Source organism: Nothoprocta perdicaria, unplaced genomic scaffold (assembly GCF_003342845.1).
Source record: "Nothoprocta perdicaria isolate Ctin4 unplaced genomic scaffold, notPer1 scaffold_86, whole genome shotgun sequence".
NCBI lineage: Eukaryota > Metazoa > Chordata > Aves > Tinamiformes > Tinamidae > Nothoprocta > Nothoprocta perdicaria.
The window spans coordinates 884,891-897,474 of NW_020456154.1; the positions used below are offsets into that span (position 1 = coordinate 884,891).

The window sequence follows — 12,584 nt, forward strand, 5'->3', positions numbered from 1 at the left end:
GGGACAGGGCTCCCTCGTGCCGCTCCAAAGGGAATCGCGCCTGTGCTCCCGGACCATCCGCCTCCTGCCACCCTTCCCTGCGAGGCTCAGTGCAGCCATTAGGAGCGATGCCCCTTGCTCTGTTGGTTCGTGCTCGTACAAACGGAGAGAACAGTACAAAATCCGTGGCGAAATCAAGGGAAATAGAGAAATACAGCAGTCCTTCCCTTGGCATGTGCAATAACAGCCCCTTTGGCTTGTATCTAGCACTGCTTATTTCCCTTACTAAATTTGACTGTTCAATTTAATTTTGTTGTAAGGAGTATCGCAGGGAATGGGATAAATATTTTTTCTGACTGTTCTGTTGAGTTCTGGAAACATGTCTAACTAGAATAACAAAAATATCCCATTTATGCTAAATATCAATATATGCTATTTGTATAGCGGTTATTTCACACTGAACAATGATCAAGTGACACTCAAATGGAAAAAAAGACCTTGCTGAGAAATGCAGAAAGGAAAGAATGTGCACATGTCTTCGCAATGTACTAAGCACTGAGAAGAGCAAGAGAATGATCCTTGTTGCGTCCAGGCCAGCCGTGTGTGTTCTGCTTTAAACAGGGCTAATTACCTATGAGAAAAATCGGTTCTTGCCGTAGGCATAATTATAAACATGGGTCATTGTGCATGGGGTTTGTTATGGGGAAGTTTAATTACACTTTATTTTCCTGGGCCGTTCGGCTGAAGCCAACAAGGGCTCTGTTCTCTCAGAGGGAAGACCGAAATAAAGCTCGTGGCTTCCTTCGTGTCAGCCCACACGGGGCTCTCGCTCGACGCACGAGCCCTCAGAGGAGGCCTGTGCTTTCAATAGGCAGGTTGGGCTTTGAGATCGAGAACACGTTATTTATGTAATCATTCAATCACGGCAATGTAGGAGAGAGGTTCTGATGTACAGCATGCTTTTGGCTACCTTATTTTATTCGTGCTCTGGAATCATTCTCTAACCAGCTTCTTTCCTGCTGGGATGCCCACCATTGTATATCTGTGCCTTTTCCATGGGACGTGCTGCAGCATTCAGGTCCGGAATAATGGTAGGAATGCAGTTTAATAATGAAGCTCCAAGCCCAGTAATGTTATCAGTCACATATGGCTCCTGGTCTCACACATCCAAACGGTTCTGTAAAGCTCATCTGAACCTCTGATAAAAATAATGACTTTGAAATATGGGAAGCAGGGTTTATTCCAAGATAGAAATAATGTGCTCCCTTGAATTACCGGAAATACGTAAAGATACTGCCTATAATCCTTGGCCTGTAAGGAGCTGCTTCTTCAGGCTGTTACTAGCTGAGAAGAGGACAGGTTTGGCTCTGGTCAGGCGCTCTGRACCTGGTCCTGTTTGGGTATCCCTGACCAGTGATCCACAGCAGATGCAGCGTGAGGCATCCCTGAGGAGGGCAAGATAGCACAGGCTTTCCGAAGAGGTTGTTGAGTGGGGGAGTGAGCAGAAGGTCTCTCTCAGCAACAGGAGAAAGCAYCTGACCTGAGAACTTTCCAATGAACTCTACAGCAGGCACCCCATGTTGAAAGCACGCTGTTTATTTGAGGCACACAGGAGAAAATGACCTAAAACTGAGGTTTTTCATTGAGAAAAGGTTTGGTGATGAAAAAATGTCTATTGGTTAAGCTGAGGGAATGGCAAATGTGGAAGGACTTCCAGGTGGTGGTGGTTTTGGTGAGGGAATGGGGACGGTCTTTGGTGTTGACAAACACCGTTTGTCACCGTTTCTTCTGCAAACAGAAAATACTGTGGAGTGGCCAGTTATTTCCTTCTCCAAAAAGAAGACAGAGAAACAAACGCTCGGTAGTGAGGGGTGGGTGAAGCTTTGCCAAACCTTCCTTAGCTTTTCTAATGCTGTGCCAGCGGCTCAAGTCCACCTTTTGGAGCCAAGGAAAGCCCGGGCGCGCAGGAGCGCGCCTGGAATGGGGTTTAAGGGATCCGAGCTGGGGATCCTCTCTGCCGAGGCTTTTCCCTGTGCCCRCCCCTGGGAAGGGGTCAGACTAGAGCAGTGCTAGTTGAGGAGCAGGTTTATGAGCACCAGGGACAGGGTAGGTCTTTGGAACTGCCCCCGATCCCGGCTGGTTTTAAGCATTTGTTTTCCTGGTGTTTTATTTAAATGCGGGCGCTTGGAGATTGCGGAGCCTTCTGCTTGTGCAAAGTCTTCCTTATGTCCCGTCTGCTTTGACTTTTCCCTGCAAACAACCAGCCTCCGAATCCGCAGGAGGCATTGCAATGCTCAAAACTTAAAACTTCAGCATAGTTAAAACTTCAACTTTGGAGATTATAATTTCTTAATTGCTGGAGACATAGCTCCGGCCTGGTGCGGCAAACTGCAATAACGTGTGATTGCCTTTACTTTTGTGCTGCTACACAACAGTTTATGTTTCCCTGCTGGGTGTTAATTATTTTTTCCTCAGATTTCAGAAGACACTTTGGCAGTCTGATGGGACGGGGCCAAAAAATTCAGTCTCAAGCTGGGAGGTCTATACAAAGGGCTGGGTTCTGAACCATAAATTTAAAATTAATTTCATGTAAAAAGACAAATATATTGAGAGCGAACTTCTACTGTAGTCTTTCTAGCAATGATGCCTCTAATTTTGGGAAGTAAATCAGTCTTGGCTGCTGCTAACTGTGTGCTTTGTTCGTGCGTTGTGGCATTCTAACACAGGCTGCTGTTGAGCTAATTATGGCCCAGAAAAAGGAAGGAAATATGATGTGGAAGACATGGAGTTTGATCCAGAGTTCCTCTTGAGCTCAATGGGAGTCTTTCTGTTGCTTCTGATGAATTTTGGATCGGATTTATGGAATGCAGTTTCTTATCTCTCGCTCTCTGAAAGAAAAAAAAAAACTATTGCTATCAGAACAGCAAAAGTAAACGTCGCGTTTGTGTTGTTGTTCAGGGTCATAATGAAAAAAATTACTTCCATTCAGTCCTATCAGACTTTGATTTGTTGCTGCTGTCGTTGTCTTCGTACTCGGGCTTTTCTGGACAATAATAAATAAATAAGTAAATCTTTCTGGAAGCTTAAGTTCAGTGGCCACATAAAGTTTAATTTAGGTATAACAATGTACAGTTGTTTTGGTGTGATCTCCATTTTAGTATATTTTTTCCATGTTTTTCTCATAGACTTTCAGTTATTAGATGAGATCCCTCCGCTTGGGAGGAATTTGGTAACTTACAGCTAAAACATTCCTAGCAAACTCACAGGCAAATCTTTTTCCCCCCCTACAGGTACTATTGGCTACAACCAAAGGAACAGGATAGACACCCTTATGTATCTCTTAGCGTACCCGCAGAAACCCATGGTGAAAACCAAAACGATTGAGCTGATAGATTTTGAGAAGCTGCCGGCCGGGCAGAACGCCACGGTCGCCGTGATGAGCTACAGCGGCTACGACATCGAGGATGCCCTCGTCCTGAACAAGGCCTCCCTGGACAGAGGTAAGAACCATCCGGCCGTCCCCCGCCGCCTCCCTGGTGTCTGCTTTAATCATCTTGTGCCCGCCTGGTTTTCCCCTGTGGTAAATTCGGCTGGTGTTGTGGACAGGGCATGCCCAAGGAGGAGATACAGTCAGAAACTGTTCTGCTGCTTGTGTTTGCTTTCCTCGTGATGGCGAGGGGCTGTAGTCCCGGGCTTACCRTACAGTGAAGCTGCAAAGGTGTGAATACACTCGGGGGTTATGATGGGGCATTGTAAGAGGAAATGGCTTGATTTTGGCCTTAAATACACAGGATATACTCTCCTTTTCTGAAGGTATTTAGCTTAGGTAAAAGTGTAGATAATGTAGATGATCTGGTGTCAGGGACTTGCCTTTTAGATGGTTACCTGAGCCTTTGTTCATTGCTAACAGAGAGAGACAGGTCCCATTATTTTCCCCAGTATTGAAAGCAATGGTAAAATTAGACTTTGGGGTGCATTCAGAAGAAATATGAAACGTGGTGCCTTGCATTAGTATGAGCTTGTTGCTCTGAGGGAAAATARTTATATTACCCCAAACTAATCTAGTATACATTTTTAAGAACTAGTTATCTGCTTCCTTCTTTAAAAAAAAGAGTTGGGTGTCTTTTAGGTAAATGTAATTAATCCCCAAATGGAAGTTAATCAAGTGAAATCTGTATTTATTCCCTGCTGACCTGTGCCAGTCGCACTCCACGATTCTTCAGCAGCTCCTAGAATCAAGGAAAAGTTAATGTTAACATTGCTGGGTATTAGGGGAGAACTGCTTGAAAATCTGGTCTSTCCCTCAGTAAATTCCCTTCAGGAAAGAGGTAACATTGCAGTGCGATCAAATTAGTTTTAGTTTGGGCTAACTAAATTCAAGTTCTTCAAAGAATTTGTTCCCTAACCGCACACCCTTCTTCCCAGTTGCTAGGCAGCAATAATAGTATTCCTAGACATGTATCTTTGGCATTAATGTCCTGCCACTTTTAATTTATGCCTCCTTTTCTAAAACAACAACAGGCATGATTTAAAACTGAATGTTTTCTTTTCTGGTAGACTGGTAACATTTACAGGGGGAGCTGTGATGCTTGTCAGCAGTTACTTGACATAATATAAAGATAAAGATGTACTGTATGTGGCCACRGCCATCTTTCAATTGGAGGAAAATAACATTGGTTTTTTAGGAAGCTCTTGKCTGTCCCTAATTCTAAATACGATGCAAAGGGATAGTAGCATTGTTGTACCCAAAGAAATCTCCACAGATGCTACTTTTCTTATCTAAAAAGCAAAACAAAACTGTTCCATAACAAGGTATGTAATTCAGACATCTGTCGACTGGAAAAGAAGTGATAAAGTGATGATTACATCATACCATCAATAGGCTCTTTCTTGGTAAGTTAGCTGCTAGCATTACTAGAAGTTCCAGTTTCTTAGGACCTCAGAAAAGAAATGGGTCTGTTCTGATCCCCTTTAAAATCTTTCCTTCTCCTATGAGACATCTCCTGTGAGCCACCAACGGTAAGAAAAATGTTGTGTGCATGTGTGTGCAGAAGTATAGAGGAAGGGAATTTGCAAAATTCCAGAATTCGAAGTGTAATGTCTGAAAAAAACAGCATGCATGATCTGATTTTAAACTGTGACCTAGTAGGTATCTTCGCGTTGTGTTGTACTTATTTTGCACAAGGAATACTCRGAACTATTAGAATATATTTTATATTCTGTAGCGAAGCAGGTAGCTGAGCATTCCTGTTTTATTTTGAGAATGTGTCACGAGGGAATTTGGGACCTGTAGGCAGATGAGCTCGTGTTAAATTTCAGGATTTGGAAGGTGTCTCGTGTACAAGAACGCCAAGTGCACCCTGAAGCGCTACACGAACCAGACGTTCGACAAAGTCATGGGGCCCATGCTGGATGCAGCCACACGGAAGCCCATCTGGCGCCACGAAATTCTGGATGCTGACGGCATCTGCTCGCCAGGTACGTCCAGCTGCATGTTGGTTAGGCACAGCACACCTCACGGAATCGCGGGCAGCAGTTAATGCGCTGTTAACTTTGAATGCCTTGTTTTATATTGGGTGAGTTTTTGCTCTTGAAGGGGACGTTACTGTAACAGATGATCAAACCCCCCAACACTGTTCTCTGAAAACACCGTGGTAGCTGCCGCTGTCTGCTGTTGTGCAGGACTAAAGAGAGCTTTATGTTTTTGTGGAAGTGGTTATATTGTGAGTCCTCAACAACGTGACTCTATTAAAACCTTAGAACTTTTACTCTTCTTGCACCCCCAAACATTTAATATTGTGGATCTTTACTGCTTAGTTGTCATRTGAGTTTTTTTTCTTTTAAGGGTAGATTCTTTACTATTTTGATTTGTATATCTCCACTTTCTAAAATTCAGTCAGTTGACACTGATAGTGAGGAAAGAAAACAATGTAATTTTATCACTTTAGGAATGTAGTTTCAGACAGGGAATAAGAAAATAAACAAACCTGCATTTAGTTACAAGGATAGGTGTGTAACTTGCCGATGCAAGTAAATATGAGGAAGGGCCTTCCCATACAGGCATCCTTCAGTAAGGAGACAAATTTAGAGATGCTGAGATCTAGTGGCGGAGGTAAAAGGCACTAAACTTAACCCAACGATAGCAGCTCAGTTATTACAAAATTGAATCGGTGATGCTCTTGAACACATCACAGTGGAGTTCAGCTTTCTAAATTAATTGCCTTTTAAAAAAGGCAATACTGATATATTAGGACAGATAAGACTGAGGCAGACTCTAGGTGGATGCTGTTCTTCCCAGTGGATAAATAAACCCTTTTTTGAAATAATTGGACACAGAAGAGACGTACACTGCAGTTCAGTGTAACTGGGTGTGCAAGGGGAGGCAGGTACTGCATGTACCTGTAACACGTTGCTTTTGCTGGGCGCCCTGCTCATCTGTTCTTCTGTGTGAAGGGAGTGGAGGGGAGAAATCGCCAATGGATAAGAGTTTTTAGTACCCTCAAATATACACACAGCTCTTTTTTTTGTTCGTGTTGTGTTCTAGRTTAATGATTCCTCTATGTGCAATATTCGATAAAATAACATAGTTTTATTCTGAGTGTAATGCTTACAGTTTATCTTCTTATATACCTCTTTAAAACGTAAAAAGTATTTCCTAATCAGTAGTCAGATGCATTTTCCTGATACTTTTTTTTTCTTCTTCTTTGTAGGTGAAAAAGTGGAAAACAAGCAAGTGCTGGTGAACAAATCCATGCCAACTGTGACGCAGACCCCTCTGGAAGGAAGCAATGTGCCTCAGCAGCCCCAGTACAAAGATGTGCCAGTAACGTACGTTGCATCATAACTTTGTACTTGAGAAGGGTAACCCGGGCCAAGGATATGTGAGGAAATGTTCAATTCTAGAAAAGCCAAAGATAAGAGTCTCCTCCTGCAGATTAGAATGAGTCCTGGAGGTCTTGATTTTTCACCGGGTATTTTGGAGCCTAGGGCATTTTCAGAAGTGTCACTTATAATTCCTGATAATTTAGGTCCTGACACCTGAAAAGCTGGAGCTGCAAAGACAGAGAGGAACTCTCTCAAAGGTGTATGGAGAGGAATCACTGAGGTGTTTCCTAAGAGAAACTGAGGAAAGAGTAAAGACAGTGGTAGAAGAGAGAGGAGCCACGTGCAGATAAAGTGGTGGGGAAACAAGGAGGAGTGAGAGGGCAGACATYTGGTGTGTGCTCGGGGTGAGTGGGCAGCAGCCCTTCCAAAGCAGCTCCCACAGAAAARGGCCAGGGCTGGTTAGTGCTCAGCCCTCCCTTTGCTGGGCAGGAGGGCAGGAGTTGGAGGGCCTCCCGTTTCAGAGACTGCTGGCCATCTCCTCCTGGCCAGCCTGAGCACGTGTCCTTTCCTAAGGCACCGGTGAATGGGCAAGGACAGGCAATAAGGACTTTTCTCTTTGTATCCAGAAAGAACAAGGGAGGGCTTGGGAGGTGCTGATCTGCTATAGTGTCATTCTGCAGTGTATGGAAAGAAAAACTGATGCTAACGTATTTCTTTTTGCTTCCTACTCTTTCCTGTCTACCATTTTTCTTGAATATCTACATCTGCTACATAAACTTGGGTTTCAAGCCCTTAAAACTTTCTAGAGTTCCTGTCTTTCTGTACCCCCCATATTACATTCTGGCCTTGCTTTGTTTCTAGATTTGCACCTGATGCAAGTCTTTAGTCAAGATACGTGGTTTTTGGTGCTTGTTTACTAGAAGATCCAGAAATTTGCAATATACTAGGAATTTTCTTTGGTCAAGAAAAGACTGTGTGGCRAAACAAACCATCTCTTCTATTTCATCTTAATTCTTGCCTTGTTTAAACTTACCTTTTAATCCCTTTTTTCAGAAATACTCTATACTGAAATATTTGTTGTATCCATACATATATATAGGAGGCCAACGAAGCAAAGATAAGATGTCCGATGAAGATGACATTTTAGCCAGAARCTTTCCAATACATAAATACTTGTTTGTAACCTGTGTTGGTATCACAAATGCCTAAGCTGTGCGTTTTCTCCTTTTACTAGCTACAAAGGTGCAACTGATTCTTACATTGAAAAGGTTATGATTTCATCAAATGCAGAGGATGCTTTTTTGATCAAGATGTTACTGAGGCAAACTAGACGTCCAGAAATTGGAGACAAGTTTAGCAGTCGTCACGGGCAGAAGGGTAAGCTATATATTTAATCAAAATAAATGCACTTTGGAGATGCATACTTTACTACATGTATTTGTACATGTTTCTATTCATGGTTCCAGTCTTTTCTGAATGCAGTGGTAGAAGGCCATAGTCCTCTTTGGTTAAGTTTACCTAATTCAGCAAGGTTGTTTTTGGAAATGAGGGAGGAATAGGCAAGCAGAGCTTTGTGATGATTTATAAATATGAAAAACATGGCAATTGTCTATTATAACCAAAAACAGAGTCTTGAAGTTTTGTTCTGGGTTATTTGGGGCATTCAGTTTGGTTTAGATAAGAGGTTTGTCGTGGTTAGCAAGAAGGATGGAAGAGGTAAGAGTTGGAGGGTCACTGTTGAATGGACAAAAACCCTGGAGCTGGAAAGGGCTGTCTCTAGGTCATCTGTACAGACCCACTGCTCAAACTGAGAGTTGAAAATGGGTAGCTGCCTCGGGGCATATAGGTCTCTGTTATGGGAAGTTAATTGTGTAGTCAGTAAAAGGAAAATTAGGAACCTGCTTCCATGCCTGTTAAAGATGGTAATGGACTGAATCCCGTTCACCTTAACGGCAACGAATGGTGGCTCAGAACATGCTGTCTGAATCTCTGCAGGCTGGGTGATGTTAAGAAAAAAGTAACTGAAAAAAGTGTGACTAAATATTTTTGATCTTCTTGGCCTCACTGTGAAACTAGATTTCACTAAAATTAATGTTTTCAATCTACCTGTACAGTTGGAAAATCTGTAATTTCAGACCTTTCAGCATGGTCTGCTGCTTTACTGTATTGCCTCACTGTGCCTAATGCCTTAATGTTGTCATCCTTGTTTCATATTTAAGTCTTTTGGTTTGAAGGCGTTGCTCAGTCTCATGTCAAAGACACTGGRGTGGCAGAGGAAGAGTTTGATGCTTCTAAACCCTTCCCATTGCAGCAGAGATGCTCTTTTCTAGCTACTGGCCAAACATGACACTATTTCAATCCTTACTTCCTTAGTTTGATTTCTGAGGAAAAAGAACCAGCGCATTCAGCATAAAGCACCAGCCTCTTAATCCTAGTGACACGAGGGTCTGCTAGGCCTGTGTTGAGGAGCCAGAGAGGGAATCATTAGAGCTGAGCAGTAATGAAGAACCCTGGTTAGATCTGAAGTGTTCGCTCTTGCAGTTAGTGCCAGTCGATGAGTGTTGCTGTCGTTGCTCCACTTGTGGTATGAGTTGAGGGCCACTGTCTGGCAAACAARCTGGCTGTTCTTGGGCACTGTTCTCTTTGTCACCACGTGCATGAACCAGAGGGTGCTTTTGGTTAGGAAGAGCTCCTGTTACTGACCCCCTCAGCATTTATGTCCTTGTTTTACCACCAGTCCTTCTCTAGTCCCAAGCTCAGGTGGCTTTGAACTTCTTGTGCCAATTTGGATCCTGTATTTTTGGAGTGGAACCAGTGGAGTCACACAGCTGGGAGTTGGGACTTGCACAACATCCCTATGAAGATCTGAGCCAGTGAAACAAGATGAAACTGCAAGAAATGTCATCAGCAGGCAGAATCACAGAGCAACTGGGGTGGGAAGGGACCCCTGAGGATCACCTGGTCCAGATTAAAGCAGGTTGCCCGGGACTGTGTCCTGTTGGATTTTGAATGTCTCCAAGGATGGAGACGCCACAGTCTCTGTGGACAGTTCGTTCCAGTGCTCAGTCAGCATCGCAGTGAAGAAGCATTTTCTCATGTTCGAGTTGTTTCCTGTGTTTCAGTGYGTGCCCAGTGCCTTTCTCCCTGTCACTGGGCATTGCTGAGAAGAGTCTGGCCCTGCCTTCTTTCCACCCTCATTTCAGGTGTTTGTAGGCGTTCATAAGATCTCTCCCAGGGCCTTATCCTCTATAGGCTAAGCAGGTGTGGATAGGTCTGTCTTAACTGGAGCTTAAGCAGTCTCATCTCCAGCATTTTCAGTGCCTRTGTGAGTGAAGGGGGCACGAAGAGCACAGCTGACCGAAGAGGGACCCAAGGCACAAATAAGGAGTCAGCTTTATGTTCCAAGCCACGGTTTACTGCTTTATTCCCATGTGTACCTAGAGGCCAAGCCAAGCTTGAGGCYGTTTTTTTTTAAATTGTTTATTTTTTTGACTTTCTGGGGCAATGGAAGTACCAGTGACAACAACGTGGCCARGTGACTGCAGTGGGGGACTGCATCCCTGTTAGGAGTTTCAGAGATAACCCCAGGATCCATATGCCTGTAATTTCCAGCTTTGCTCTGTCTGAAGCAAATCTGATAATCGGAAGAGAGATGAAACGGGTACAAAAGGCAATTTACAACCAAGGTTGCTGGTCATGCAAGCTGTCACCGGGTACGTTGCTTCAAGTCCTTTGTGCCTGTTTCCCATGGAGAGGAGTCAACGCAGATTTTCTCAGGATAGCCCGTTCTCTTCAAAATCACCTTTACTTCTACAGGTGTGCAAATATCTTCCCACAGACCCATCAAATTGGCTTTGGGAACTTTTCTTGCATGAAAAAAATGAAAGCAGGTAAGATTGCCTGTGCTATTGATGGGCACCTTTAGAAATGGTTACTTGAATGGGATTTAAATAGAACTGGTCTTCATATCTCTCTCGAAATCCAAAAAGGATATTCCATAAACCCAGAACCGTAAAGGAGAAGAAAGAGAACTGAAGGAGCACTGCAAGAAGACTGAAGGGCGTAGGGCAGGCTGCAAGGACACGATATGGCCTTCAGGTGCAGTGTTGTCTGTAAGGGCTAAGTGCAGAGTGAGGCATCCGCTCGCCTGGAGGAAGCTCCTTTCAGAGCTGCTGCAGGCAGGCACCTCACTAGTGCTGACTCTTGCTGCTTATCTAACCCAGGTATTCCAGGTCAAATACAGTCCTGGAATATGTTGTTATATTGTTTAATATCTGGAGAGCCACAGCACACTGTGGAAATCCCGTGCTAAGGACAAACCATAACCTAAATGCTGTAGGGAACATGGAGTACTTCCATAGTCAGTTGTGTGTGGCATCACATCGGGTTAGGGTGACTGATTTCCCCCCTGTATCTCTGCTTTGAGCCTATAGCTATAATGAGCAGCAACGTCAGTTACTCGGATTGCCAGAAGAGCCTTTCCACTTGTCTTGGGAGCTGACGGTTTTGCTGCGTGTTTTGGAGGCCCRTGCTGGTAGCTGCCCAGCACGTCGCTCTGGAAGAGTCTCCTTTGATCTGGGGAGCGAGCTCATCTAAATCACCACGTGCTACCAGGATCATGACTGGTACCCCGTTACGGAAAGCATGTTACAAAGGKTAGGGAAAAAGGAGATACAGTGGATTAAATCCCACAAACCAGCCTGAGCCTTGTGTTGAAGGGGATGCTTTCCTTAAATAGGGCGCGGATTCCGTAGGCCGCCGTAATGATTCAGAGCGGTGCCACCGCATCTGTATTTGCTGCCGCCTTTGTGTCCTCTGCCACGTCAGCCCTCCTTTGCAAGGGTCACCTCCTCCTGGCTCTCCCCGCGCCCTCTTTTCATGCAAGTCCATCTTTTAAGGGCACTTTTTCCAAACCGCCTGTAAAGCCCGGGCGTCCCTGTCAGACCTGGCAGCAAAGGAGGAGGTGAGGAGAGAAGAACAAACGTGAGGCCGTTTCAGACTGTGTTCTGAAACTCACCAGCAAGTATTTTGCTTTATCTCAATACTCGTCTTCGAACTAGACGCTGCACTAAGTTCTTTAGGACTGGGGCTGCCCCTTGAGTTTGTAAAGCCCTTAAGCTTCTAGTACATGGGAAACAAATACACATCTACTTGCAAAGGTGCAGGGAACAAATACACATCTACTAGAGACAACCTGTTTCTTTAGAACTTTGTTTTAAATATTTTGCATCGTATATTTTCCCAAAAGATTTTTAAAACTTTTCAGTTTATTATTTTCTTTTTCAATCTTGCATTCTTCCAACAATTTCACTTTTCAAAGCACAGAAGGCTGAAGGATCGTTAAGCTAAAGAAGCTTCATCTGAGATCCATACAAACTAAATTATTATATTTCCAGATTTCCTCTTGCTTTGCAACAACTCACAATGAGGAAAAAGTTGGGCTCCTTTGATGTGAAAAAAGCAATATATCACTTCTCTGAAAGAACATTTCTCAGTCTCTCATGTGAAAAAGGATTAACACCTCCAACAAAGGTCCTGTAGATCACAGAACTAAGCAGCAGTGCTGAACAGTATTCCTGAGGAGTGGAAAAACTGTATTTAAGCAAGAGATTGTTTGAACTGGCAAACAGAAGCTTTTTAATAGCTGAAGATCTAAGATAAAGGATTAAACCTWTCTGAAGTATCTGCACTTAAACAAATCTAAAGACAAGGAAACGAGTTTAAATTCATGAAAGACGGTCTTTGTTTTCCTAAATGAACCACGTTCCTTCGTGTCAAAA

At 43.7% G+C, this 12,584-nt stretch overlaps 1 protein-coding gene across 1 annotated transcript in view; it reads left to right on the forward strand.

Annotated features, from left to right (window-relative positions):
* Positions 1-12,584, forward strand: part of POLR3B (RNA polymerase III subunit B) — a 65,464-nt gene that overhangs the window by 36,684 nt on the left and 16,196 nt on the right. The window contains exons 19-22 of the mRNA XM_026052227.1: positions 3,270-3,479; positions 5,299-5,457; positions 6,690-6,807; positions 8,039-8,181. Coding sequence (XP_025908012.1) covers positions 3,270-3,479; positions 5,299-5,457; positions 6,690-6,807; positions 8,039-8,181 — 630 coding nt within the window. The remainder of the gene's footprint in view (positions 1-3,269; positions 3,480-5,298; positions 5,458-6,689; positions 6,808-8,038; positions 8,182-12,584) is intronic.